Source organism: Bubalus kerabau, chromosome 9 (assembly GCF_029407905.1).
Source record: "Bubalus kerabau isolate K-KA32 ecotype Philippines breed swamp buffalo chromosome 9, PCC_UOA_SB_1v2, whole genome shotgun sequence".
Classification (NCBI taxonomy): domain Eukaryota; kingdom Metazoa; phylum Chordata; class Mammalia; order Artiodactyla; family Bovidae; genus Bubalus; species Bubalus kerabau.
The window spans coordinates 53,826,253-53,849,796 of record NC_073632.1 but is presented as its reverse complement, the minus strand read 5'-3'; the positions used below and the strand labels follow the sequence as shown (position 1 = coordinate 53,849,796).

Here is a 23,544-nt window from a genome sequence, read left to right as displayed (position 1 = left end):
CATCTTGACCTCTTTCTCTCTCTTACAACTCATATCCAATCATTCAATCAACATTTTTCACTTAACTATCAAAATATAGACCCAGATCTGATAGCTGCACCTTCTCACTCACTCCACTGCAATCATCTTGGCTGTATCTTGCAGAGATCATTCCCTTAAAGCTGTCTGGTCTTCAAGCATCAGTTCCTGCCCCAACTACTGACTTTTCCTAACACAGCCGCTAGAAAGTCTCCACTGGCATAGGGATTTCCTGGGCTGTCCTTCCCTAGATATGTACATGTCTATTCCCTCATTTCCTTTGGTTCTCTACTCAGTAATCAGCTCCTCAATAAGGCCCTCCTTGGCCACTTATTTAAAATCTCAGTCTCCCCAAATACTTTACAGCATGCTATTTATAATGATTTAGTATGGTTTATGTTTTACTTTTAACCAGTCTATTCCAACAAAATGAAAGCTCCGTGAGAACAAAAGTGTTTCTGTCTTTGGCTCACTGCTGTTCAAAAAGTTCTTAAAATGGCAACAAGTACAGAATTCAGTTCAGTTCAGTCACTCAGTCGTGTCTGACTCTTTGTGACCCCATGAATCACAGCATGCCAGGCCTCCCTGTCCATCACCAACTCCCGGAGTTCACTCAAACTCACATCCATCGAGTCAGTGATGCCATCCAGCCATTTCATCCTCTGTCATCCCCTTCTCCTCCTTCCCTCAATCCCTCCCAGCACCAGAGTCTTTTCCAATGAGTCAACTCTTCACATGAGGTGGCCAAAGTACTGGAGTTTCAGCTTTAGCATCATTCCTTCCAAAGGACACCCAGGGCTGATCTCCTTTAGAATGGACTGGTTGGATCTCCTTACAGTCCAAGGGACTCTCAAGAGTCTTCTCCAACACCACAGTTCAAAAGCATCAATTCTACAATAGTAGCTTAATAAATATTTGCTAAATGAATAAAAATTGAGTGAAAATGTGGTTATAACTAAGAATAATATAATAGAAAACATAGTCCAGTGAGTATGATTATTCAGTTTCTATTTGATACCTATTATTCCCTGGAGACACAATCTTTAATTAAAAAAATATAACTGCTTCATCCTGTATTACTAGCATTCTGTCTAGTTGGACTCAGGTGCTGGTCTCTACACAGGTCTCATATCCACCAAGCATCTTATGTGGTTCCATTAATGGAAAGAATATAGCTAGGATTTTATTTTACACAAAGGTGAGAAAATTCGAAGTGATAGTTGCCATACCAACCACAACTTGCCCCTGAGCTCATATGAATTTTTGCTATTACTTATATCTGCTCTTAACTTTTATGCCTTAAAACACATAAAGGCAATTTGTCTGCCTTACTACTGCTGTGGGATTTGTCTACAATTTATGCTTCAGGGCTCACCACAGGACTGTGACATAACAGAACACTCAAAACTCCTCTTTTCTTTGGCATTGAGCAATAGGATGCATTTGCTTTACTACTGAAGTCAACCCATAAAGGAGACCATGCACTTTTAAAACTTTCTATTCCACATTGGGGGAGGGATAAAAACTAGAATACGTGTACACTCTGCATCAGCCTCAGTTCTCTCTAAACCCTAGGCATCAATAAAGTGCCTTCTTCTGACATATGCAATGCCCAATTTTATCAGTCTCACAGACTCCAGGCACAAAGCCTCCTCCTTAATCTTTCAATTCATATGAAAATTAGAGCCATACAAATTTGTCTGTCTCAGTGAGATTACTTCTTGTCTAGAGCTGTCTCTGAGAAGAAATAAGGGAATTAAAGTAGCTGGGATGTCACTTTTGAGGACCTTCACAGAATGAATATTTAATGGCAACAATATTTCTTAACTTTAATTTGTTCTGCCACCACTATAGAAACTAATAAGTTCCTAAATGCAGCGTCTGAGACTTTTTGTGCTGCTATTATATCAAATGTGTGTATCTTTTATCTGTAAGATCATATCCTAATTAGATCGAAGTAAAAGATAAGCTAGGTCAACTTCGCCGAGGTCTGTGGCAGCCAGACAAGTAAATGGATGCCAAGAAAGAAACTGGCATTGGCAAACTACAAACACTGGGCTCAGCACACTGTGTCAGCAGATCCACCTGGATGAGTAATAACATATAAAGGGTTGTTTTCTTGATTTTATACTAATATCAAATTTAATTGTTTGAAAAAATATGTTTTTGTGCATGCATGCACACATGCACGCTAAGTCGCTTAAGTCGTGTCTGACTCTTTACAACCCTCTGGACGCATGATTCCAAAACAAGAGAATATGAAAAGGTATACATGACAAGCTTCCTTCCCATTCTAGTTAAGTTTCTGCCCAGTTCTGCCTCCAGCCTCCAGCCAAAGGCCTGGAATAGGGAATCACTCTTATTCTGTCATACACATTTTCAGAGTGATATTACACCTGTATAGGTAAATAAAGACAGCGCATCTTGCTTCTTTTTTGAAATCAGAAGAAAACAAGGTAAAAACTGCTAATAGATTTGTGTGTGTGTGTGTTCAGTTGTGTTCGACTCTCTGTGACCCCATGGACTGTAGCCTATAAGGCTCCTCTGTCTATGGAATTTTCCAGCCAAGAATGCTGGATTCGGGGGTAGGGAAGTATTTCCTACTCCAGGGCATCTTTCTCACCCAGGGATCAAATCTGCATCTCTTCTGTCTCCTGCATTGGCAGACAGGTTCTTTACCACTCGTGCCACCTAGGAAGACCTGCAAATAGATTTGAAGCACAGCTAACATTTGCTTACAATTTCTTTAGTATAATGGATTACATCTCACAAACCTCCTTCCTATTCTCCTTCTGAATGGATTATGATATATCACCTTTTACTTAAAGTGTGCCAATTAAAGATTGTCAACCACATTTTTAGTCTGAAGTGTAAAAACTATTTAACATTATATTAAATTAATAGAAAATACATTTACTGATATCTCCTTTTCCTAAGCACAGAAAAATTAAGAATTGTGAAAATTCCATTAAATGTTGTAGTGTAGATTAGCTTAAATATATAAATAGCTTTCCCATATTCAATGGTTTTTATACTGTGGTTTAGCTGGTTAGTAAGAAATAGAGCTATCTTTAATTTATAAATTAAAATGAGCATATCACTATATAATAATGTAAAATGAAGTTAATTTTATAGGAATTATGTTCACCTATTGGAGAAGACTCTTGAGAGTCCCTTGGGCTGCAAGGAGATCCAACCAGTCATTCTAAACAAGATCAGCCCTGGGTGTTCTTTGGAAGGAAAGATGCTAAAGCTGAAGCTCCAGTACTTTGGGCACCTCATGCGAAGAGTTGACTCATTGGAAAGGACTCTGATGCTGGGAGGGATTGGGGGCAGGAGGAAAAGGGGACGACAGAGGATGAGATGGCTGGATGGCATCACCAACTTGATGGACGTGAGTTTGAGTGAACTCCGGGAGATGATGGACAGGGAGGCCTGGAGTGTTGCAATTCATGGGGTTGCAAAGAGTTGGACACGACTGAGCGACTGAACTGAACTGAACTGACCTACATATATAATGATATACATAGCACCTCATAGTTAATTCTAAGTTATAATGTCTTACATATTTTATTTTTAATACAGAATTCAAATTCCAGGACAATAATAATAATATGCTTTCTTTAGTGTGTCTATTTTAAGGGGCATGTGCACTTTGAGATAGTCCTCTCTCAGTGATAATTTTTAAATAAATATCAACTCTGTAAAGCAGACTGTTTCAGTGGTAGAATGATTAAATTTGAAGGGAGGAAAAATTATTTCATATATAGTTCTGCCACTTTCTAACAGAGTGTGACTTTTCAGCAAGTTAGTTGATCTTCTGTTATTCTGAAAGGGTTTTGCCTGCTCTAAAACTTTAATTTCTGTATGGGAATTAGATATGAAAGAAAAATGATAGAGGGAAAAAGGAAATTATAGGAAAGTGACTAAAATTAAAGAGAAAAATAATGAAATGAGACAGGTCAGAAAAAGTACAGAAAATGTAATTTATGAGGATAAATATTTATACTGAATCTTTCAGACTTAATGTTTATCTGTTTCTTCTGTCCCTCCTATAAAAATAAGCCACAGAGAATTCTCTGAGTTTCCTTTGCACAAGATTGAGGAAGTGGTTGATTGTGCTAGAGGGACAAGATCAGAGGAAGAAATTTATATGGAAAAACCCTACCCTCAGTGTGATGGTATTTGAAGGTGGGAGCTTGGGAGGTAGATTTAAATAAAATCATCAGGTAGGACCCTCATGCAGAGATTATGCTCTTCTACAAAGAGACACCAGAGACCTTGCTCACACACTGCTTTCTCGCTCTCTTTCTTCATGCTTGCACAAAGGAAAGATCACATGAGCACACAGTGAGAAGGTGGCCTTTTGCAACCCAAGGGGAGAGCTTTCACCAGAAACTGACCACGGTGATATCTTGATCTCCAATTTCCCATTTCCAGAACTGTGAGAAAATAAACTTACATTGTTCAACCTACCTTGCCCATGATATTTTGTTATGGTAGCCTAAGATGACAAATACACTTGAACTTCTCTAGTACTCTGTATTTTTAAATATATTCAATATCACATTAAAATCTCATAAAAATCCTGTGAGAAAAGGTATTTTACCCCTCTCTAGGTGTAAAGAAAATAAAATGTACCATATCTGGCCACGTACAAACTGACTTAATATTAACGGAATTTAATACCATATAGGGCTTCCCTCGGAGAAGGCAATGGCACCCCACTCCAGTACTCTTGCCTGGAAAATCCCATGGGCAGAGGAGCCTGGTAGGCTGCAGTCCATGGGGTCACTAAGAGTCGGACATGACTGAGCAACTTCACTTTGACTTTTCACTTTCATGCATTGGAGAAGGAAATGACAACCCACTCCAGTGTTCTTGCCTGGAGAATCCCAGGGATGGGGGAGCCTGATGGGCAGCCGTCTATGGGGTTGCACAGAGTCGGACACGACTGAAGTGACTTAGCAGTTAGCAGGGCTTCCCTCATTAGCTCAGTTAGTAACGAACCCGCCTGCAATGCAGGAGACCCCAGTTCAATTCCTGGGTCGGGAAGATCCACTAGAGAAGGATCTTATAAATGTTTAATGTATAAATATGCATAATATGTATAAATGTATTGTATATTTGTATAAATGTATATGTACATTTGTAAATGTATATGTACATATGTATAAATAATATATATAAATACCATATAAATGTTTAAAATGGAGTTCATGTAAACACTATTTTGAAGAAATTACCTTAGTATTCTGGGTTACACTTTGCTTCTATCCACATAATCTTAGTGTCAATCAAAATAAGCCAAAATTGCATTTATCTTTAACAGAAGCATAATCTCCCTCACCTTCCTGACTGTGGACATCTGCTGTCATTAGTGATAAGAAATACTCCTACATTCTCTTATCTATTATGTTAACAGTTTGACAGGTCAAGTTCTACTCCTTGTAAAACATCTGAGATGCTGATCACATAATGAATTCTCAGGTTTATTATATACAGGACCAACTTACAAAGTATAGGAAAAGGGAGCAAAGTCCAGAAGTTTCTCCAAGTTTCTAGTAAAAGCAAAAGAATGACAGTGAAATATATAATCCATTCAAACGCTGAGCTATTGCTAACAAAGGGATAAATATGAGTTTGCACCCTCAAAGACATCACTTTCCAACCCTGTAAATTATTTTATTTTTCAGTTTCATAGCCTACAGAACTATAATGTATAGTGTTATGGCTTTTAATGAATAGAACAAATTTGTATATTAAATTGACTTTTAAATAAGGCTTTTAAAAAGAATTATTCTAATTTTCTCTAAAGAAAAAACAAAGTTCAACATAAAAATTGGCAAAGATCATAAAAGGACAGGACGATAATTAGCATCTACCAAAATTTCAACCTGGAGATAAATAATATTAACATTTTAGGAGTAATATTCCTATTTTCTATATAATACATTACTTATAAATTTATATACATATATACTTATACAAGCAAGTTTTATATATATCATCATCCCAGCTACCTCCATCCTTCCTGCAGCTTGTATAAGAAGACAGAAAGAGAAAGGGAAAGAGAGGGAAACTGAGAGTCATCAAGAATGTGACATTCTAATGGAAGCTGTCTGGAATGAAGACAAGAGGAGACATTACAATTTAGCTAGCCAGTTAGACTTCTGTTCAGTTTGAGCATTTGTCCTTCTGCCATAGGCATTTTTTTAGAGATAAAAAAAGAAATTGCTGAGAGGCCTATGAAGTAGCTTGCATGCCCACCATTTGGTCTAACAAGAATATATAAACTTCTCCCAAGCAAGCTGTGGAAGATTACTGTGGAAGATTACTGGGTTGAGCAATCTTGCTAGAATGCCATCTGAGGCAACTGCCCCTTGGCTAAGGGAAAACCAGTAACAAGGAGCTATGTAGATATAACTGGGAGCAGGTTGTAGAACAGGAGGCCAAGCCAGATGTCCTGAAAAAGAGGAAGTGAAGAGAGAGTTGGGAAAGATTGAAGGCAGGAGGTGAAGGGGACAACAGAGGATGAGATGGTTGGATGGCATCACTGACTTGATGGACATGAGGATGAGCAAGCTCCAGGAGTTGGTGATGGACAGGGAAGCCTGGAGTGCTGAAGTCCATGGGATTGCAAAGAGTCAGACACGAACGAGCAACTGAACTGAACTGAAGAGAGAGTGGTTGACTCAGGATGTCTCCCAAAACCCACAGGTGTGTCCTTCAAGAAAGCCAGCAGGTGATCACAAGTGTTACTGGTCATCCCAAGCCACTGTTAACTAGTAAAGCAACAATAACTGATTAGGAGGAATTCAGATCATAACCAGCTAATGGACATGTTTCTTGTTCCTCTATCCAGCTTACATGTCTCCAACCCTAGAACCAGAAATGATCAAGAAGGGGATGTCCCAAGGCTAACACAAAATATTTCTTCCTCTCCAGGGATGCAATAGGAACAAAAATGATAAGGGAGACACATGTTTTTCCCCTTTCTGCTCTAAGGACAGGCTCTGCAAAATTTGATTATTGAGATTTATTTTATGGTCTAGTATAAAATCTAACTTGGTAACCTCTCATGTGGTCTTCAAAGTATGAGTGAAAGTTGCTAAGCCATGTCCAATCTTTGAGACCCCATGGACTAGGCAGTCCATGGAATTCTCCAAGCCAGAATAGTGGAGCAGGTAGCCTTTCCCTTCTTTGGGGGATCTTCCCAACCCAGGGAACAAACCCAGGTATCCCACCTTGCAGCCAGATTCTTTACCAGCTGAGCCACAAGGGAAGCCCCACTGCAAGTAGAAAGGATCTACTAACAGGGGCTCTCAACCTTCAGTTCAGTTCAATTCACTCCCTCAGTCGTGTCTGACTCTTTGCAACCCCATGGACTGGAGCACGTCAGACCTCCCTGTTCATCACCAACTCCCAGGGTATACCCAAAATCATGCCAATTGAGTCAGTGATGCCATCCAACTATCTCATCCCCTCTAGTTCCCTTCTCCATCTGCCTTCAAATTTTCCCAGCATCGGGGTCTTTTCAAATGAATCACCTCTTCACATCAGGTGGCCAAAGTATTGGAGTTTCAGCTTCAACATCAGTCCTTCCAATGAACACTCAGGACTGATCTCCTTTAGGATGGACTGGTTGGATCTCCTTGCAGTCCAAGGGAACTCAAGAGTATTCTCCAATACCACAGTTCAAAAGCATCAATTCTTAAATGCTCAGCTTTTTTAATGGCCCAACTCTGACATCTATACATGACTACTGGAAAAACTATAGCTTTAACTAGATGCTCATTTATTAGCAAACTAATGCCTCTGCTTTTTAAAATGATATCTAGGTTGGTCATAACTTTTCTTCCAAGGAGTAAGTGACTTTAATTTCATGGCTGCAGTCACCATCTGCAGTGATTTTGGAGCCCCCCCCAAAAAACTCTGCCACTGTTTCCTCTGTTTTTCCATCTATTTGCCGTGAAGTGATGGGACCAGATGCCATGATCTTGGTTTTCTGAATTTTGAGTTTTAAGCCAACTTTTTCACTCTCATCTTTCACTTTCATCAAGAGACTCTTTAGTTCTTCTTCACTTTCTGCCATAAGGGTAGTGTCCTGCATATCTGAGGTTATTGATATTTCTCCCAGCAATCTTGATTCCAGCTTGTGCTTCATCCAGCCCAGCGTTTCTCATGATGTAATCTGCATATAAGCTAAATAAGCAGGGTGACAACATACAGCCTTTACGTACTCCTTTACCTATTTGGAACCAGTCTGTTGTTCCATGTCTAGTTCTAACTGTTGCTTCCTGGTCTTCATACAGATTTATCAAGAGGCAGGTCAGGTGGTCTGGTATTCCCATCTCTTGAAGAATTTTCCACAGTTTGTTGTGATCCACAGAGTCAAAGGCTCTGGAATAGTTAATAAAGCAGAAATATATGTTTTTCTGGAACTCTCTTGTTTTTTTGATGATCCAGCAGATGTTGGCAATTTGATCTCTGGTTCCTATGCCTTTTCTAAAACCAGCTTGAACATCTGGAAGCTCACAGTTCACATATTGTTGAAGCCTGGCTTGGAGAATTTTTAGCATTATTTTACTAGCCTATGAAATGAGTGCAATTGTGTGGTAGTTTGAGCATTTTTTGGCTTTGCCTTTCTTTGGGATTGGAATGAAATTTCATTTCATGGAAACTTCAATTCACTGGAATTCAGTTCCAATTTCCAAATTGAATTCCAAAATTCAATTCACTGGAAATGAAATTTCCAGTTCTGTGGCCACTGCTGAGTTTTCCCAATTTTGTGGCATAGTGAGTGCAGCACTGTCAAAGCATCATCTTTTAGGATTTGAAATAGCTCAACTGGAATCCATCACCACTAGCTTTGTTCATAGTGACACTTCCTAAGGCCCACTTGACTTCACATTCCATGGTATCTGGCTCTAGGTGAGTGTGATCACACCATCGTGATTATCTGAGTCATGAAGATCTTTTTTGTATAGTTCTGTGTATTCTTGCCACCTCTTCTTTAATATCTTCTGATTCTGTTAGGTCCATACCATTTCTGTCCTTTTTTGAGCCCATCTTTGCATGAAATGCTCCCTTGGTATCTCTAATTTTCTTGAAGAGATCCTAGTCTTCCCCATTCTATTATGTTCCTCTGTTTATTTGCACTGATCACTGAGGAAAGCTTTCTTGTCTCTCCTTGCTATTCTTTGGAACTCTGCATTCAAATGGGTATATCTTTCCTTTTCTCCTTTGCTTTTCATTTCTCTTCCTTTCACAGCTATTTGTAAGGCCTCCTCAGAAAGCCATTTTGCTGTTTTGCATTTTTTTTTTCCTCGGGAATGGTCTTGATCCCTTTCTCCTGTACAATGTCATGAACCTCTGTCTGTAGTTCTTCAGGCACTCTATCAGATCTAGTCCCTTAAATCTATTTCTCATCTTCTCTGTATAATCATAAGGGATTTAATTGGGTCATACCTGAATGCTCCCTACTTTCTTCAATTTAAGTCTTAATCTGGCAATAAAGAGTTCATGATCTGAGCCACAGTCAGCTCCCGGTCTTGTTTTTGCAGACTATATAGAGCTTCTCCATCTTTGACTGCAAAAAATATAATCAATTTGATAGCGGTGTTAACCATCTGGTGATGTTCATGTGTAGAGTCTTCTCTTGTGTTGTTGGAGGAAGGTGTTTGCTCTGACCAGTGCGTTCTCTTGCAGAACTCTATTAGCTTTTGCCCTGCTTCATTCTGTACTCCAAGACCAAATTTGCCTGTTACTCCAGGTGTTTCTAGACCTCCTACTTTTGCATTCCCATCCCCATAATGAAAAGGACATCTTTTTTTGGTGTTAATTTTAGAAGGTCTTGTAGGTCTTCACAGAACCATTCAACTTCAGCTTCTTCAGCATTACTGATCAGGGCATAGACCTGGATTACTGTGATATTGAATGGTTTGCCTTGGAATTGAACAGAGGTCATTCTGTCGTTTTTGATTTTGCATACATGTACTGCAATTCGGACTCTTGTTGACTATGATGGCTACTGCATTTCTTCTAATGAATTCTTACCCACAGCAGCAGTTATAGTGGTCATCTGAGTTAAATTCACCCATTCCAGTCTATTTTAGTTCGCTGACTCCTAAAATATCGATGTTCACTCTTGCCATCTCCTGTTCGATCACTTCCAATTTGCCTTGATTCATGGACCCAACATTCCAGGTTCCTAAGCAATATTGCTCTTTACAGCATTGGACCTTTCTTCCATCACCAGTCACAGCCACAGCTGGGTGTTGTTTTTGCTTTGTGTCCATCTCTTCTTTCTTTCTGGAGTTATTTCTCCACTTATCTCCAGTAGCATATTAGGCACCTACCGACCTAGGCAGTTCATCTTTCAGTGTCCTATCTTTTGCCTTTTCATACTGTTTGGGTTTTCAAACAAGAATACTGAAGTGGTTTGTCATTCCCTTCTCCAGTGGACCACATTTTGTCAGAACTCTCCACCATAACCTGTCTGTCTTGGGTGGCCCTACACGGCATGGCTCATAGTTTCATTGAGTTAGACAAGGCCGTGTTCCATGTGATTAAATTGGTTAGTTTTCTGTTTCTGTGGTTTTCAGTCTGTCTGCCCTCTGATGGAGAAGGATAAGAGGCTTATGGATGCTTCCTGATGGAAGAGACTATCTGAGGGGAAACTGGTCTCTCAACCTTGGCTGCACAGAATTCCTGAGGACCTTTGAAATTTCCCCACGTCCAAGCTGCACTCACGCTAGTCAAATCACCTCTGAGAGTGGGACCAAGCATCAGGGTTTTTAAAGCTCCTGGGCAATTCCAGTGAAAACCAGTGACCTAGGAGTCATCACCAGGAGGGGCTGAAGGGACATAAAGGGATGTGTGTCAGAAAAGTATAAACTCTGTTATTTAATTTTATATCTGGTAAGTGAAATGCATATGCTTCTGCTAAGTCACTTCAGTCATGTCCGACTCTGTGCGACCCCATAGACGGAAGCCCACCAGGCTCCCCCGTCCCTGGGATTCTCCAGGCAAGAACACTGGAGCGGGTTGCCATTTCCTTCTCCAATGCATGAAAGTGAAAAGCGAAAGGGAAGTCGCTCAGTCGTGTCTGACTCTTAGCGACCCCATGGACTACAGCCTACCAGGCTCCTCCATCCATGGAATTTTCCAGGCAAGAGTACTGGAGTGGGGTGCCATTGCCTTCTCCTGAAATACATATAAATGTATATATTATTACACATACATATGTGCTGTGCTAAGCCGCTTCAGTTGTGTCTGACTCACTGTGACCCTATGGACTGTAGCCCACCAGGCTCCTCTGTCCGTGGCATTCTCTAGGCAAGAATACCAGAGTGGGTTGCCATGCCCTCCTCCAGGGGATCTTCCAGACTCAGGGATTGAACTCACGTCTCTTACACCTCCTCCATGGCAGGTGGGTTCTCTACCACTAGTACCATCTGGGAAGCTCTCACATACATAATGTTTTTATAAACAGATGTGGAAAGTAAGTACTGATGAAAATCTTCCTGACCCACAAGTACTAGCATGAGTTCCTTCTACAAAACTCCAGTCTGATAGGGACAGAACACTCATCACATAACCTACTCCCTCTTAGGCACCCCAGTGGTTTGAAATTTCTTCCCATATTGAGATGAAATCTAACTTCATGCAACTTCCATCTATGGGTCCTTTGGAGCTACAGAGAATAAATTTAGTCTCTTTTCAACATTATTTTTCTTCAGTTAATGGAAGACAGCTATCAGTTGGGTAAGAGGTTTAAAAATATCCTATTAGTAAATGAGTTAGCTAAGGTTCTTTTCTGCAGTTATTGTGTATAATATCCTAAAAATGTCAATTAAGTCATCTAATGATGACTTCTTTTTTTCTATATCTTTATATTTGCTAATCACAATGTGATTTGATGATTTTTCTCTTTAATGATTTCAGATTTTGCATCATGCATTTTGAATCTTTACTAATAAGAGCATACATGTTTGAGATTGATATATCTTGCTGATGGATATATTTATTATTATAAAATCCCTCTTGATCATTGATAATATTCTTTGCTTTAAACTTTGTTTGACATATCTTTTCCTCATTTTATTCTCTACCTACTTGTATCTTTATATTTAAAGTACACCATCTGTATATAGTTGGGTCTTGATTTGTTCCTTATTTATTAACTGTTTGATTTTAAATTAATTTGATTATTCATGTGGCTAGATTTAATTGTACAATTCTTAAGTTTATTTTCTATTTGTCCAGTCATTATTTTACCCACATTTTAAAGGATACTTTATAGGTATATAATTCTGCATTTTAACCCACTTACTACCTCAGCAATTTAAAGATATTTTTCAGTGTCTTCTGAATTCAGTTGTTTCTTATAATGGATTCAGTGTTCTTTTTGTGGTATTTGCCTTGTGTGTAATATGCTTTTTATTCTATGTGCTCATAGCATTTTTCCCTTTTCTTGTTTTTTTACCTTTCACTATAGTGTGCTTAGGTATGATTTTCTTTGTAGTTATCCTACTTGAGATACCTGAACTTAAAGAAAATGTACGTTGAATTTTTACTTCAAATTTGAAAATGTTTTAGCAATTATGTCTTCAAATTTTTTGTACCCACTCAGTTCAGTTCAGTTCAGTCGCTCAGTCGTGTCCAACTCTTTGCGACCTCATGAATCGCAGCACGCCAGGCCTCCCTGTCCATCACCAACTCCCCGAGTTCACCCAGACTCACATCCATCTAGTCAGTGATGCCATCCAGCCATCTCATCCTCTGTCATCCCCTTTTCCTCCTGCCCCCAATCCCTCCCAGCATCAGAGTCTTTTCCAATGAGTCAACTCTTCGCATGAGGTGGCCAAAGTACTGGAGTTTCAGCTTCAGCATCATTCCTTCCAAAGAACACCCAGGGCCGATCTCCTTTAGAATGGACTGATTGGATCTCCTTGCAGTTCAAGGGACTCTCAGGAGTCTTCTCCAACACCACAGTTCAAAAGCATCAATTCTTTGGCGCTCAGCCTTCTTCACAGTCCAACTCTCACATCCATATATGACCACAGGAAAAACCATAGCCTTGACTAGACGGACCTTTGTTAGCAAAGTAATGTCTCTGCTTTTCAGTATGCTATCTAGGTTGGTCATAACTTTCCTTCGTCATCCTCCTATTCTTCTGAAACTCCTCTAATTCTGAGAGTCCAGCTGCAAATAGTTAGGTGGTTGATATTGTTCCACAAGTTACTGATCCTATGTGCATTTATTTTCAGGTTTTTTTTTTTTTTTCCTCTGATTCTCAGACTGGATAATTTCTATTGACTTGCTTTCCAGCTTACTATTTCTTATGCAGTCTCCAGTCTGCAAAAACCCACTGAAAGAATTTACTATCTCAGATATTGTACTTTTCTATTATAGAATTTTCATCTGATTCCTTTTTATAGTTTGCATTTCTCTACTGATATTGCCCATCATCTGATTCCTAATGTTTCTATTCTTCCTTAAGTCATTGAACACATTTTTAATAGTCATTTTTAAAGTGCTTGTATTATTAATTCCAATAATTACCTGGCACGCTATAGTCCACAGTGTCTCAGAGTCGGACATGACTGAAGCGACTTAGCATGCAATTATGTCCTCCTGGAATCTGTTAATGTTAACTTATTTCATTTTTACCATTAATCCTACTTTTTCTCCTTTTGTGTATATCTAATTATTATTGACTATATGTTAAACATTATGATTGATATGCAGTTCATTGTCAGGATTGTGTTTTGTTTTGTCAGGTAATTATATTGCTGTTAGATCTTGTAGGCTTCCTTTCTTTTTAGCTATATGTGCTAATTTATGTTTGCTTTTCCCTTATACCAAGGGTGCAGCCTTACTTTATAGCATTACTCTGCAAAGTATCTCCTTCCTGACTGGCTAGACCTACAGCATATCCCAGTTTTGAATGACTTTGTGTTATCTGTATTCAGCTCTCAATTTAACAGCAGATACTCTCTTTTAGGCCTAATGAATCTTACTCTAAATCCAGACTTTACCCAGGGACTTATAGAAATTCCTCACATATTTCTTGGACTTTCTATCTGCATTCTCCTTTTCTGCAGAGTCTTGTTCCAAATATACCAACTGGTTCAGAAACCCTGAAATCTCATCTCTGTTTTCTCAGTCTATGAAGAGCATTGACTTCTGCTAAGCCCCTACCTCCATGTGTGATGATCAGTAACTTCCTTCAGGTGGAAAATGATTGTTTCTTCTTATGTGCTTCTGTTCTTTATCAAGAACCACAGTCCTACATTGCCTGTCATCCAATACCTAAAAAACTTTCATCCATTTTTACCTGCCTTCTGGCCGGCAACAAGTTTGATACTAGGCCCTCCATCATGGCCCTCCATCATGGTCAGAACCCAGGCCCAGTCACTGAAATTTAAAATTTAATGCGTGGGCTTAAATATCAGATGAATATAACTGGAGAGCACTAGTTAACTGTCAGATATATGTAAAAAGTAAATCTAAAATTTTTAAATTCTAAGCATAAAACACAAGGAGATTAAAAAAATGAAAAAAACTTTGACAAACATGGGACATAGAATTAGAATATCTGAGCTATTTAAATAGATTTACCATGAAATTAAAAGATGCTTACTCCTTGGAAGAAAAGTTATGACCAACCTAGATAGCATATTCAAAAGCAGAGACATTACTTTGCCAACAAAGGTCCGTCTAGTCAAGGCTATGGTTTTTCCAGTGGTCATGTATGGATGTGAGAGTTGGACTGTGAAGAAGGCTGAGTGCCGAAGAATTGATGCTTTTGAACTGTGGTGTTGGAGAAAACTCTTGAGAGTCCCTTGGACTGCAAGGAGATCCAATCAGTCCATTCTAAAGGAGATCAGCCCTGGGTGTTCTTTGGAAGGAATGATGCTGAAGCTGAAACTCCAGTACTTTGGCCACCTCATGTGAAGAGTTGACTCATTGGAAAAGACTCTGATGCTGGGAGGGATTGGGGGCAGGAGGAAAAGGGGATGACAGGGGATGAGATGGCTGGATAGCATCACTGACTAGATGGATGTGAGTCTGGGTGAACTCGGGGAGTTGGTGATGGACAGGGAGGCCTGGAGTGCTGTGATTCATGGGGTCGCAAAGAGTCAGACACAACTCAGCAAATGAACTGAACTGAACCAAGGAAGTGAATACATGGATAATTCTGAGATTTTTTTTTTTTTTTTTTAGAATTCATTAAAGACATCATCAAATTTAGCAGTCTCCCAGAACCCTCACTGGAGACTAGGGCGAAAGATTCACACATATATTCAAGGCAATGAGACTTTAAAATGACATATATGAGGAAATTTTTAAGATATATTTCTAATAACCTAAGTTAAAACTAATAGCAGTCCTTAGAAGACAGTTAAATTAAATGATAATGAAAACATGACCTGTACAACCATATGCAACTTTGTGTGAGTGCTAAGTCTTTTTAGTCATGTCTGACTCTTTGTCACCCTATGGACTGTAGCCCACCAGACTCCTCTGTCCACGGGATTCCCCAGGCAAGAATACTGGAGTGGGTTGCCATGCCCTTCTCCAAGGGATCTTCCCAACCCAGGAATCAAACCCACCTCTCTTATATGTCCTGCATTGGAGGCAGATTCTTTACCACTTGTTGCACCTGGGAAGACATATGCAAATTTCATTATATGCAACTTTAATGAAGTAGTAAATAGAATGATTTAGACCACAAATTAGTTTTAAAAGGAAGAAGACAATAATTAATATTCTAGGCACCCATGTCAGATTCAATCAGTGCCCTATATATATATATATATGTTTACTTAGTATTCATCATCCCCATGTATACTGAGTTTCTTACTATATGTAATTATCACTCTCTTTACTCCTGAAGACTTTTATGGGCTGCTTGGCGCATGTATGGAATAGGCTGGATATACTGGAGAGTTGATATTCTCAGGAGTAGCCTTCAGTCAGTGATTTTACCTACATATATTCCTTTGTATCTATAATCTCCCAGCTATTTGGGAGGCACAGTCCTGGGGTATGTTTAAAAATAAATTTGAAATGTTAGACAAATGGAAAGAATTCAAGAACACTTCAAAACACCAAAACTCAATAAATTGATACAGCCAGGGTGGAAAACAATGACTGTAGCCCACCAGGCTCCTCTGTCCATGGTATTTTCCAGGCAGTAATACTGGAGTGGATAGCCATTCCTTCTCCAGGGGATCTTCCCAACCTGTGGTTTGAATCTGGGTCTCCTTCATTGCATGTGAATTCTTTACAATCTGAGCCAATAGGGGAGCCCAAAACAGTATGCAGATTCCTTGAAAACCTAAAATCAGAACTACCATATCACCCAGCAATCCCACTACTGGGCACATGCCCTGAGAAAACCATAATTCAAAAAGATACTTGCACCTCAATATTCCTTACAGAACTATTTACAATAGCTAGGACATGGATTGATGCTTTTGAACTGTGGTGTTGGCGAAGATGCTTGAGAGTCCATTGTACTGCAAGGAGACCAAACCAGTCAATCCTAAATGAAATAAGTCCTGAATATTCATTGGAAGGATGGATGCTGAAGTTGAAACTCCAATACTTTGGACACCTGATGCAAAGAACTGACTCATTTTAAAAGACCCTGATTCTGGGACAGATTGAAGGCAGAAGGAGAAGGGGACAACAGAGGATGAGATGGTTGGATGGCATTACCAACTCCATGGACATGAGCTTCAACAAGCTCCAGGAGTTGGTGATGTACAGGGAGTCCTGATGTGGTGCAGTCCATGGGGCTGCAAACAGTCAGACATGATTGAGCAACTGAACTGAACTGACAGCATGGAAACAAACTCAATTAACATCAACAGATGAATGGATAAAGATGTGGTACATATATACAATGGAATGTTACTCAGCCATAAAAACAAACAAAATTGGATTGTTTGCAGAGATGTGGATAAACCTAAAGTCTGTCATACAGAGTGAAGTAGGTCAGAAAGAGAAATACAAACACCATATATTAACAGATATATGTGGAATCTATAAAAATGATACAGATAAACCAATTTGCAGTGTAGGAATAGAGATGCAGACATAGAGAACAGACATGTGGACAAGGGGGAGAGTATATGGGATGAAGTGGGCCATTGAGATATATAGACTACCATGGATAAAATAGATAGCTTGTAGAAATCTGCTAATAGCACAAGAAACTCCATTCAGTGCTCTTTGATGACCTACATACATGGGATGAGGGTGGGTGGGACTGAGATCCAAGAGGGAAGGGATATATGTGTACATGCAACTAATTTACTTTGTTGTATACAGAAACTGGGCTTCCAAAGTGGCATGAGTGGTAAAGAACCTGCCTGCCAATGCAGGAGATGTAAGAGATGTGGGTTTGACCCCTGAGTTGGGAAGATCCCCTGGAGGAGGGCATGGCCACCCACTCTAGTATCCTTACCTGGAAAATCCCATGGACAGAGGAGTCTGGCAGGCTACAGTCCATAGGGTCGCACAGAGTTGGACACAACAAGCATTTTAGCATGCACGCACATAGCAGAAACTAACACAACACTGTAAGGCAACTATACTCAATGAAACTTTAATAAGAAATGAATTCACCTGTGGCGGATTCATTTCAATATTTGGCAAAACTAATACAATATTGTAAAGTTTAAAAATAAAATAAAATTTTTAAAAAAAAAGAAATGAAATATATGACTAGATATAGGCTCATAAACTTAAAAAAAATAGTTAAAATTTAATTCCCTCTTCCATCCATACATAAAAATCTAGATATTCTTATAGGTTTTATATTTAAGAACTAGTAATTCCATTCTTATATAAACTCTTTAAAGTTGTTGTGCTCCTGCTTCATCTTGTTTGATTCTTTGGGACCCTTTGGACTATAGCCCACCAGGCTCTTCTGTCCATGAGATTTTTCAGGCAAGAACATTGGCGTGAGTTGCCATTTCCTCCTCCAGGGAATATTCCCAACCCAGGAATCAAGACCCAGTCTCCTATGTCTTCTGCATTGCAAGAGGATTCTTTACCCTCTGAGCTATCAGGCAAGCTCCATATATACTGTTTAAAAAGATGCAATGAAGAGAATAAGATTCTGAATCATTCCATAAGCCTAATATAACCAATAAAGAATACTAGGAGTAAAAAGAATTTCAAATTATAGAATCTTAGTTTTTAAAATTCTAAACAAAATGTTCATAAGCAAGCTAGGCTTTCCTTAAAAATGCAAGTTTAGTTTAATTTTAGAAAATGTAAGCCTATGCACTGCAAACATTAGCCCTCAATCACTGCTATTAGAAAAAGCCTGTGCACAGCAACAAAGACACTTCACAGACAAAAAATAAAATAAAATAAATCTTGAAAAAACAAAATGTATTCAATACATAACATTCATGAATAAGAAAGACTAATATTAATGGATACAGAAAAGATATTTTAAAATTCAGCATCTATTTGAACTAATTAAGAGAAATGTTAGTATAAGAGAACTTCTATAACATGATAAACATAATGCTGGGCAAGTAAAGCAACTTGCTGAATGAAATATTTAGTGTCAAGTTTAAATATATGGAAGATAATACTTTACATTTAGTATTTAGCAAAAAATAGCTAATCATTTGAAAAATAAACCCCTAGTTCATCATGTTCATTTTTTATTGTGAAAATGGATGTTATTGGAAACCGAATTTTTTTTTAAAGCACTTGTGATTGCAAGGTGCTAGATACATTGATGCTTATTATATTATTTTTAAAATTTATAACCATTAATATGACTGAAACATTGCATAGTAAAAGATCAATTTTATTTTGGTTTCTTTGACTTTGCGAGTGATTATGTTTTTAGACTGATTTTATTCCTTTAGTAATAAGAGCCTATTAAATATAACACCATCAATTTTTGTTTCAATTTTTTCCAATTTTTTTCACAGTTGATTCCTTGCCTATTAATTTTGTATACAGTTTTTGATGTTGTAATTTTGGCATGGAGAAGTTTATTTTTTAAACTTTAGCAAATATGTCTTATCTCCCTTAAGAATTTCTTTTATTTTTTATTATAATAGGTAAATGTTATCTGCCTAGATGGCAAGACCCTATTTATCTATCTGCTGCCTCCATCCTCCAGCTACTGTAAGCTTTAATGGTTCATGGCTCACAACTGCCCTTCTTCCCAAGAGAATTGCTCTCAACTGATTGGGAGCTGTTTCACCTGGGAGGTCACAACTCTCTGGGGTAGGGGTGGTAGGACAGTCAATGACTGACCCAGAGAGGAATATAAAAGCTGGTCCCTTGGCTTCAAGATGAAAGTTAAGTTCCCCATTGTATTCAGCTGGAGTTGGATGGACTCCAGCTGAAAATACATTTCTTATTTCTTATTATCTCGCATCCTCTGTCTTCCCTCATTCATTCATTCATTCATGGTAGCACCATGAATGTAACAAATTACATGCAAATAGCAGTCTAAAGCTCTACCTCTAGGGAATCTAAATAAAATAACCATTATGTCTTCTGCATTTCATATTATGAATTTATCCACATTCACTTTTAGGTTTTTTTTTTTTTTACTTTGTATTGTACAATACATTATTGTGCATGTTACTGATAGTCTCTTGTGTTCTTTCTTCCAAAATATCTTGGTTATTGATCAAATTATTAATATAACTACAAATTAATTTCACCTGAAACATACTTAAAAAACAGAAGGGCAAAATAATAAGACTGTTCTAACACCTAAAGCACAAACAAAAAAATAAAAAATAAACAAGTGGGACAACATCAAACTAAAAATTTATGCACAAGTAAATAAATGGTCAACAAAATAAAAAGGCAATTTATGGAAGAGAGAATATTTGCAAACCACACATATATGATAAGGGATTAATTTCCAAAATATATAAGGAATTTATACAACTCAGTGGCCAAAAATACCCAAGCAATCCAATTACAAAATAGGCAAAGTGAATAGACATTTTCCCAAAGATACTCAGATGACCAACAGATACACAGAAAGGTGCTTGCATCAGTAATTATCAGGGAAAGGCAAATGGGAAGCACAATGAGATATCACCTTAGACCTTTTAGAAAGGCTGTCATCAAAAAGACAAGAAAAAACAAGTGCTGGTGAGCATGTTGAGGAAAGGGAACCCTTGTACACTGTTGGTGGGACTATAACGTGGCTCAGCCACTACTGGTTCAAAACTACAAAAAACTTCTTCAAAAAATTAAAAATAGAACTACCACATTATCTAGCAATTCTGCATATATATCCAAAGGAAATGAAATCTGTATTCTAAAGAGATACCTGCACCTCTTCTATTCATTGCAGTATTATTCACAATAGCCAAAAACAGAAGTAAAAAACAGCAGATGAATGAAGAAGATTTAATATATATCTATATCAGTGTTGATATAGATATATCATTTAGCTTAAAAAAAGAAGGAAATCTTGCTATTTGCAACAACAAGAATGGAACTTGAAGGCATTAAGTGAAATTTGTCAGAGAAAGACAAATACTGTATGATGTTACACATAGAACTAAAAAAACTCATAGAAACAGGAAACATATTTGTTGCTGCCAGAGGCAGAGGTTAAGTGATAGGGGAATTGGTGAAGGAGTCAAAAAAGCACAAACATTCATTTATAAGTTCTGAGGATTTATTATACAGCATGTGAAAGTGAAGTCGCTCAGTCGTGTCCGATTCTTTGCAACCCCATGGACTGTAGTCTATCAGGCTCCTCCATCCGTGAGATTTTCCAGGCAAGAGTACTGGAGTGGGTTGCCATTTCCTTCTCCAGGGGATCTTCCCAACCCAGGGATCGAACCCTGGTCTCCCGCATTGCAGGCAGATGCTTTAACCTCTGAGCTACCAGGGAAGGGAAATAATATACAGCATAGTATCTATAATTAACAATACTGCGCTAATATTTGAAAGTTGCTAAGAGAGTAAATCTCAAAAATTCTCATCACAAGAAAAAAATGCAATTATATGGGCTGATGGATGTTAACTAAAAATATTGTGGTGATCATTTCTCAATATATAAATATATCAAATTATTTTTGTTGTACAACTCAAATTTATACAGCATTATATGTCAGTAATATGCCAGTAAGGTAAAAAAAAAAAAAAAAAGGAAAGCACAAAATAGGTATTGAGATTAAGATTTTTATCAAGTCTTTAAAATGTAAATGACCCCAAAAAACAACTAAGCTAGCTTACAGGAAACAGAAATTTATTGGCCCATAAAATCCAAGAAAGAACTAAACATCCAAATGCAAAAAAAGGAAATATGCAGATAGGTCTTACGTGACACTTAAACTAAATGTACATTAAAGATGGTAAGGCAGAGTTTATTTAGGACCATCACAATAGCTATGGGGACCATTGCAACAGTATTTATCAGTGGAGGAGATACACTGAGTTCATGTCTGAATATAGCACAGGCAGGTGGGAATGTCTTCAAGACCTTATAGGTCCTCAAGACCTATGAGAATTCTGACAGGCAAACTCGGGTTATCAGACATCACCTGGGGAACTGTGCAGGATGAGGACCCATGCGGGATGAGGAACCTGATCAGACTCTGAGGGTGATTTGATATCAAAGATGTGGACTGGGGGCGGGGTGAAAGTGACACTGCTCAGTAGTGTCTGACTCTTTGCAACCCCATGGACTGTACAGTCCACAGAATTCTCTAGGCCAGAATACTGGAGCGGGTAACTGCTCCTTCTCCAGTGTATCTTCCCAACACAGGGATCGAACACAGGTCTCCCGCATTGCAGGTGGATTCTTTACCAGCTGAGCCACCAGGGAAACCCAGGTTTGGGGTAAGATTACACTGACTTTTCAGGGTTCTTGCTAAAACTAGATTTATAAGGAAGTGTTCAAATGAGCCTAGGAGGTGTTTTGGGAGCCTGATGAAAGTTTGGTTAAGCAAGGAATCTCTTTCACACTAATTAATATTCACCAAAGGGCTCACCTCTCCATCTCTTCCATATCCATCTCTTTATTGTCTGTTTTGTTTCTCTGCAGCCTGGTTTTCTCACATGATATGAAAATCCAACATCCTGGTTTCCAGCCACCAGGGAAACATTGATACTCTTCATCAGATTCTGTATATGTATGTGTGTGTGTGTGTGTGTGTGTGTGTGTGTGTGTATAATCTTATAAATACATTTGTTCGGCTTAAGATGGATCAGGTTTCTGCCTCTGAACCAATCAAATATGTCCTGAAATGCCCATTCCTATGGTTTTACAGGTGCAAGAACAGTTGAGGAGGTGAAGGGGTAGGATGTGTCTATTGACTAGAGGTGACATAGGTATTCAATGTTCTCTGTTATAAGTTCTTCCTCATATGAGTAATTTCCCTACAGCCTTCATCTTTATCTTGTGTGCAACTGACCAGAGTATCTTCTGAAATCCCTAATTAATTTACTTGTGGTTTGAACCAGATATTTTTCTGTAGGAGCTATCCGGAAGCAATAACATGGCACAAGAAACCAAAACTGATGACCCAGTACTTAACAGAAGGAAGAATGAACCAATTCTAAATACTGATCAGTGCTTACATCTTTATCTTTTATAATAGTCTCACTAAAATATGATTTTAAAAAACACATATCTTTGACTTTTTGAAGTTTAGTCAATTGTCTGATGTTAAAAAAAAAGCACACTCAGAGTGTAATTATTTTGACACATTCTTCATTTATATTTGAGTCCCAGGCAAAAGTACTACATATCTAGACTTCCAGAAAGTTCTTTAATTCCTGAAATCCTGAGATTGAAAAGTTACAGGATACAAAATAAAAATTTGTTGAAAGGTCTTCATTATGTTTAAATTAAACAGAAGAAAGAGTTGATTAGATGTAAAGAAGACCTAAATGAGCTGAGTCTATGACTGTGAAATAGACTCCCTAAGGGCAGCCTCTCAAAGGAGTCTTCCAAAACTACCTACGCGAAAATCCTTTTAGGCAAAGACTGCACATTTTTTTCATTACCTAACAATGTTGGAAAAGCAGAGCATATGAATCAGAAATGAATCTTTCAAAACTATACGGCATTATGATCCTGAGTTTCTATTCTCATCTAAGTAAATTTTCTAGTCCTTGACATAGAAATGTTTTTGCAAACTTGGCTGAGAATCCAAAATGCAGTACTTGGATGCAATCTAAAAAATGACAGAATGATCCCTGTTCGTTTCCAAGGCAAACCATTCAATATAACAGTAATCCAACTCTATGCCCTGACCAATAATGGTGAGAAAGCTGAAGTTGAACACTTCTATGAAGACCTACAAGATCTTCTAGAACTCACACGAAAAAAAAAAGATGTCCTTTTTATCATAGGGGACTGGAACGCAAAAGTAGGAAGTCAAGAAACACCTGGAGTAGCAGGCAGTTTTGGCCTTGGAGTACAGAATGAAGCAGGGCAAAAACTAATAGAGTTTTGCCAAGACAATGCACTGCTCATAGCAAACACTCTCT

General features: G+C 38.3%; 1 protein-coding gene across 37 annotated transcripts in view; it reads right to left on the bottom strand.

Annotated features, from left to right (window-relative positions):
• Positions 1-23,544, bottom strand: part of LOC129619891 (uncharacterized) — a 684,565-nt gene that overhangs the window by 428,945 nt on the left and 232,076 nt on the right. For 5 of the 37 annotated variants that reach the window (XM_055535366.1, XM_055535365.1, XM_055535367.1 and 2 more), the window contains one exon: positions 15,642-15,691. The exons of 30 other annotated variants lie outside the window; for them this stretch is intronic. In XM_055535366.1, the coding sequence (XP_055391341.1) occupies positions 15,642-15,691 (50 nt within the window). Of the gene's footprint in view, positions 1-5,513; positions 6,485-15,641; positions 15,692-17,709; positions 18,127-23,544 lie in introns of those variants that run through there. 2 more of the 37 variants (XR_008698261.1, XR_008698262.1) reach the window with 2 other exon arrangements.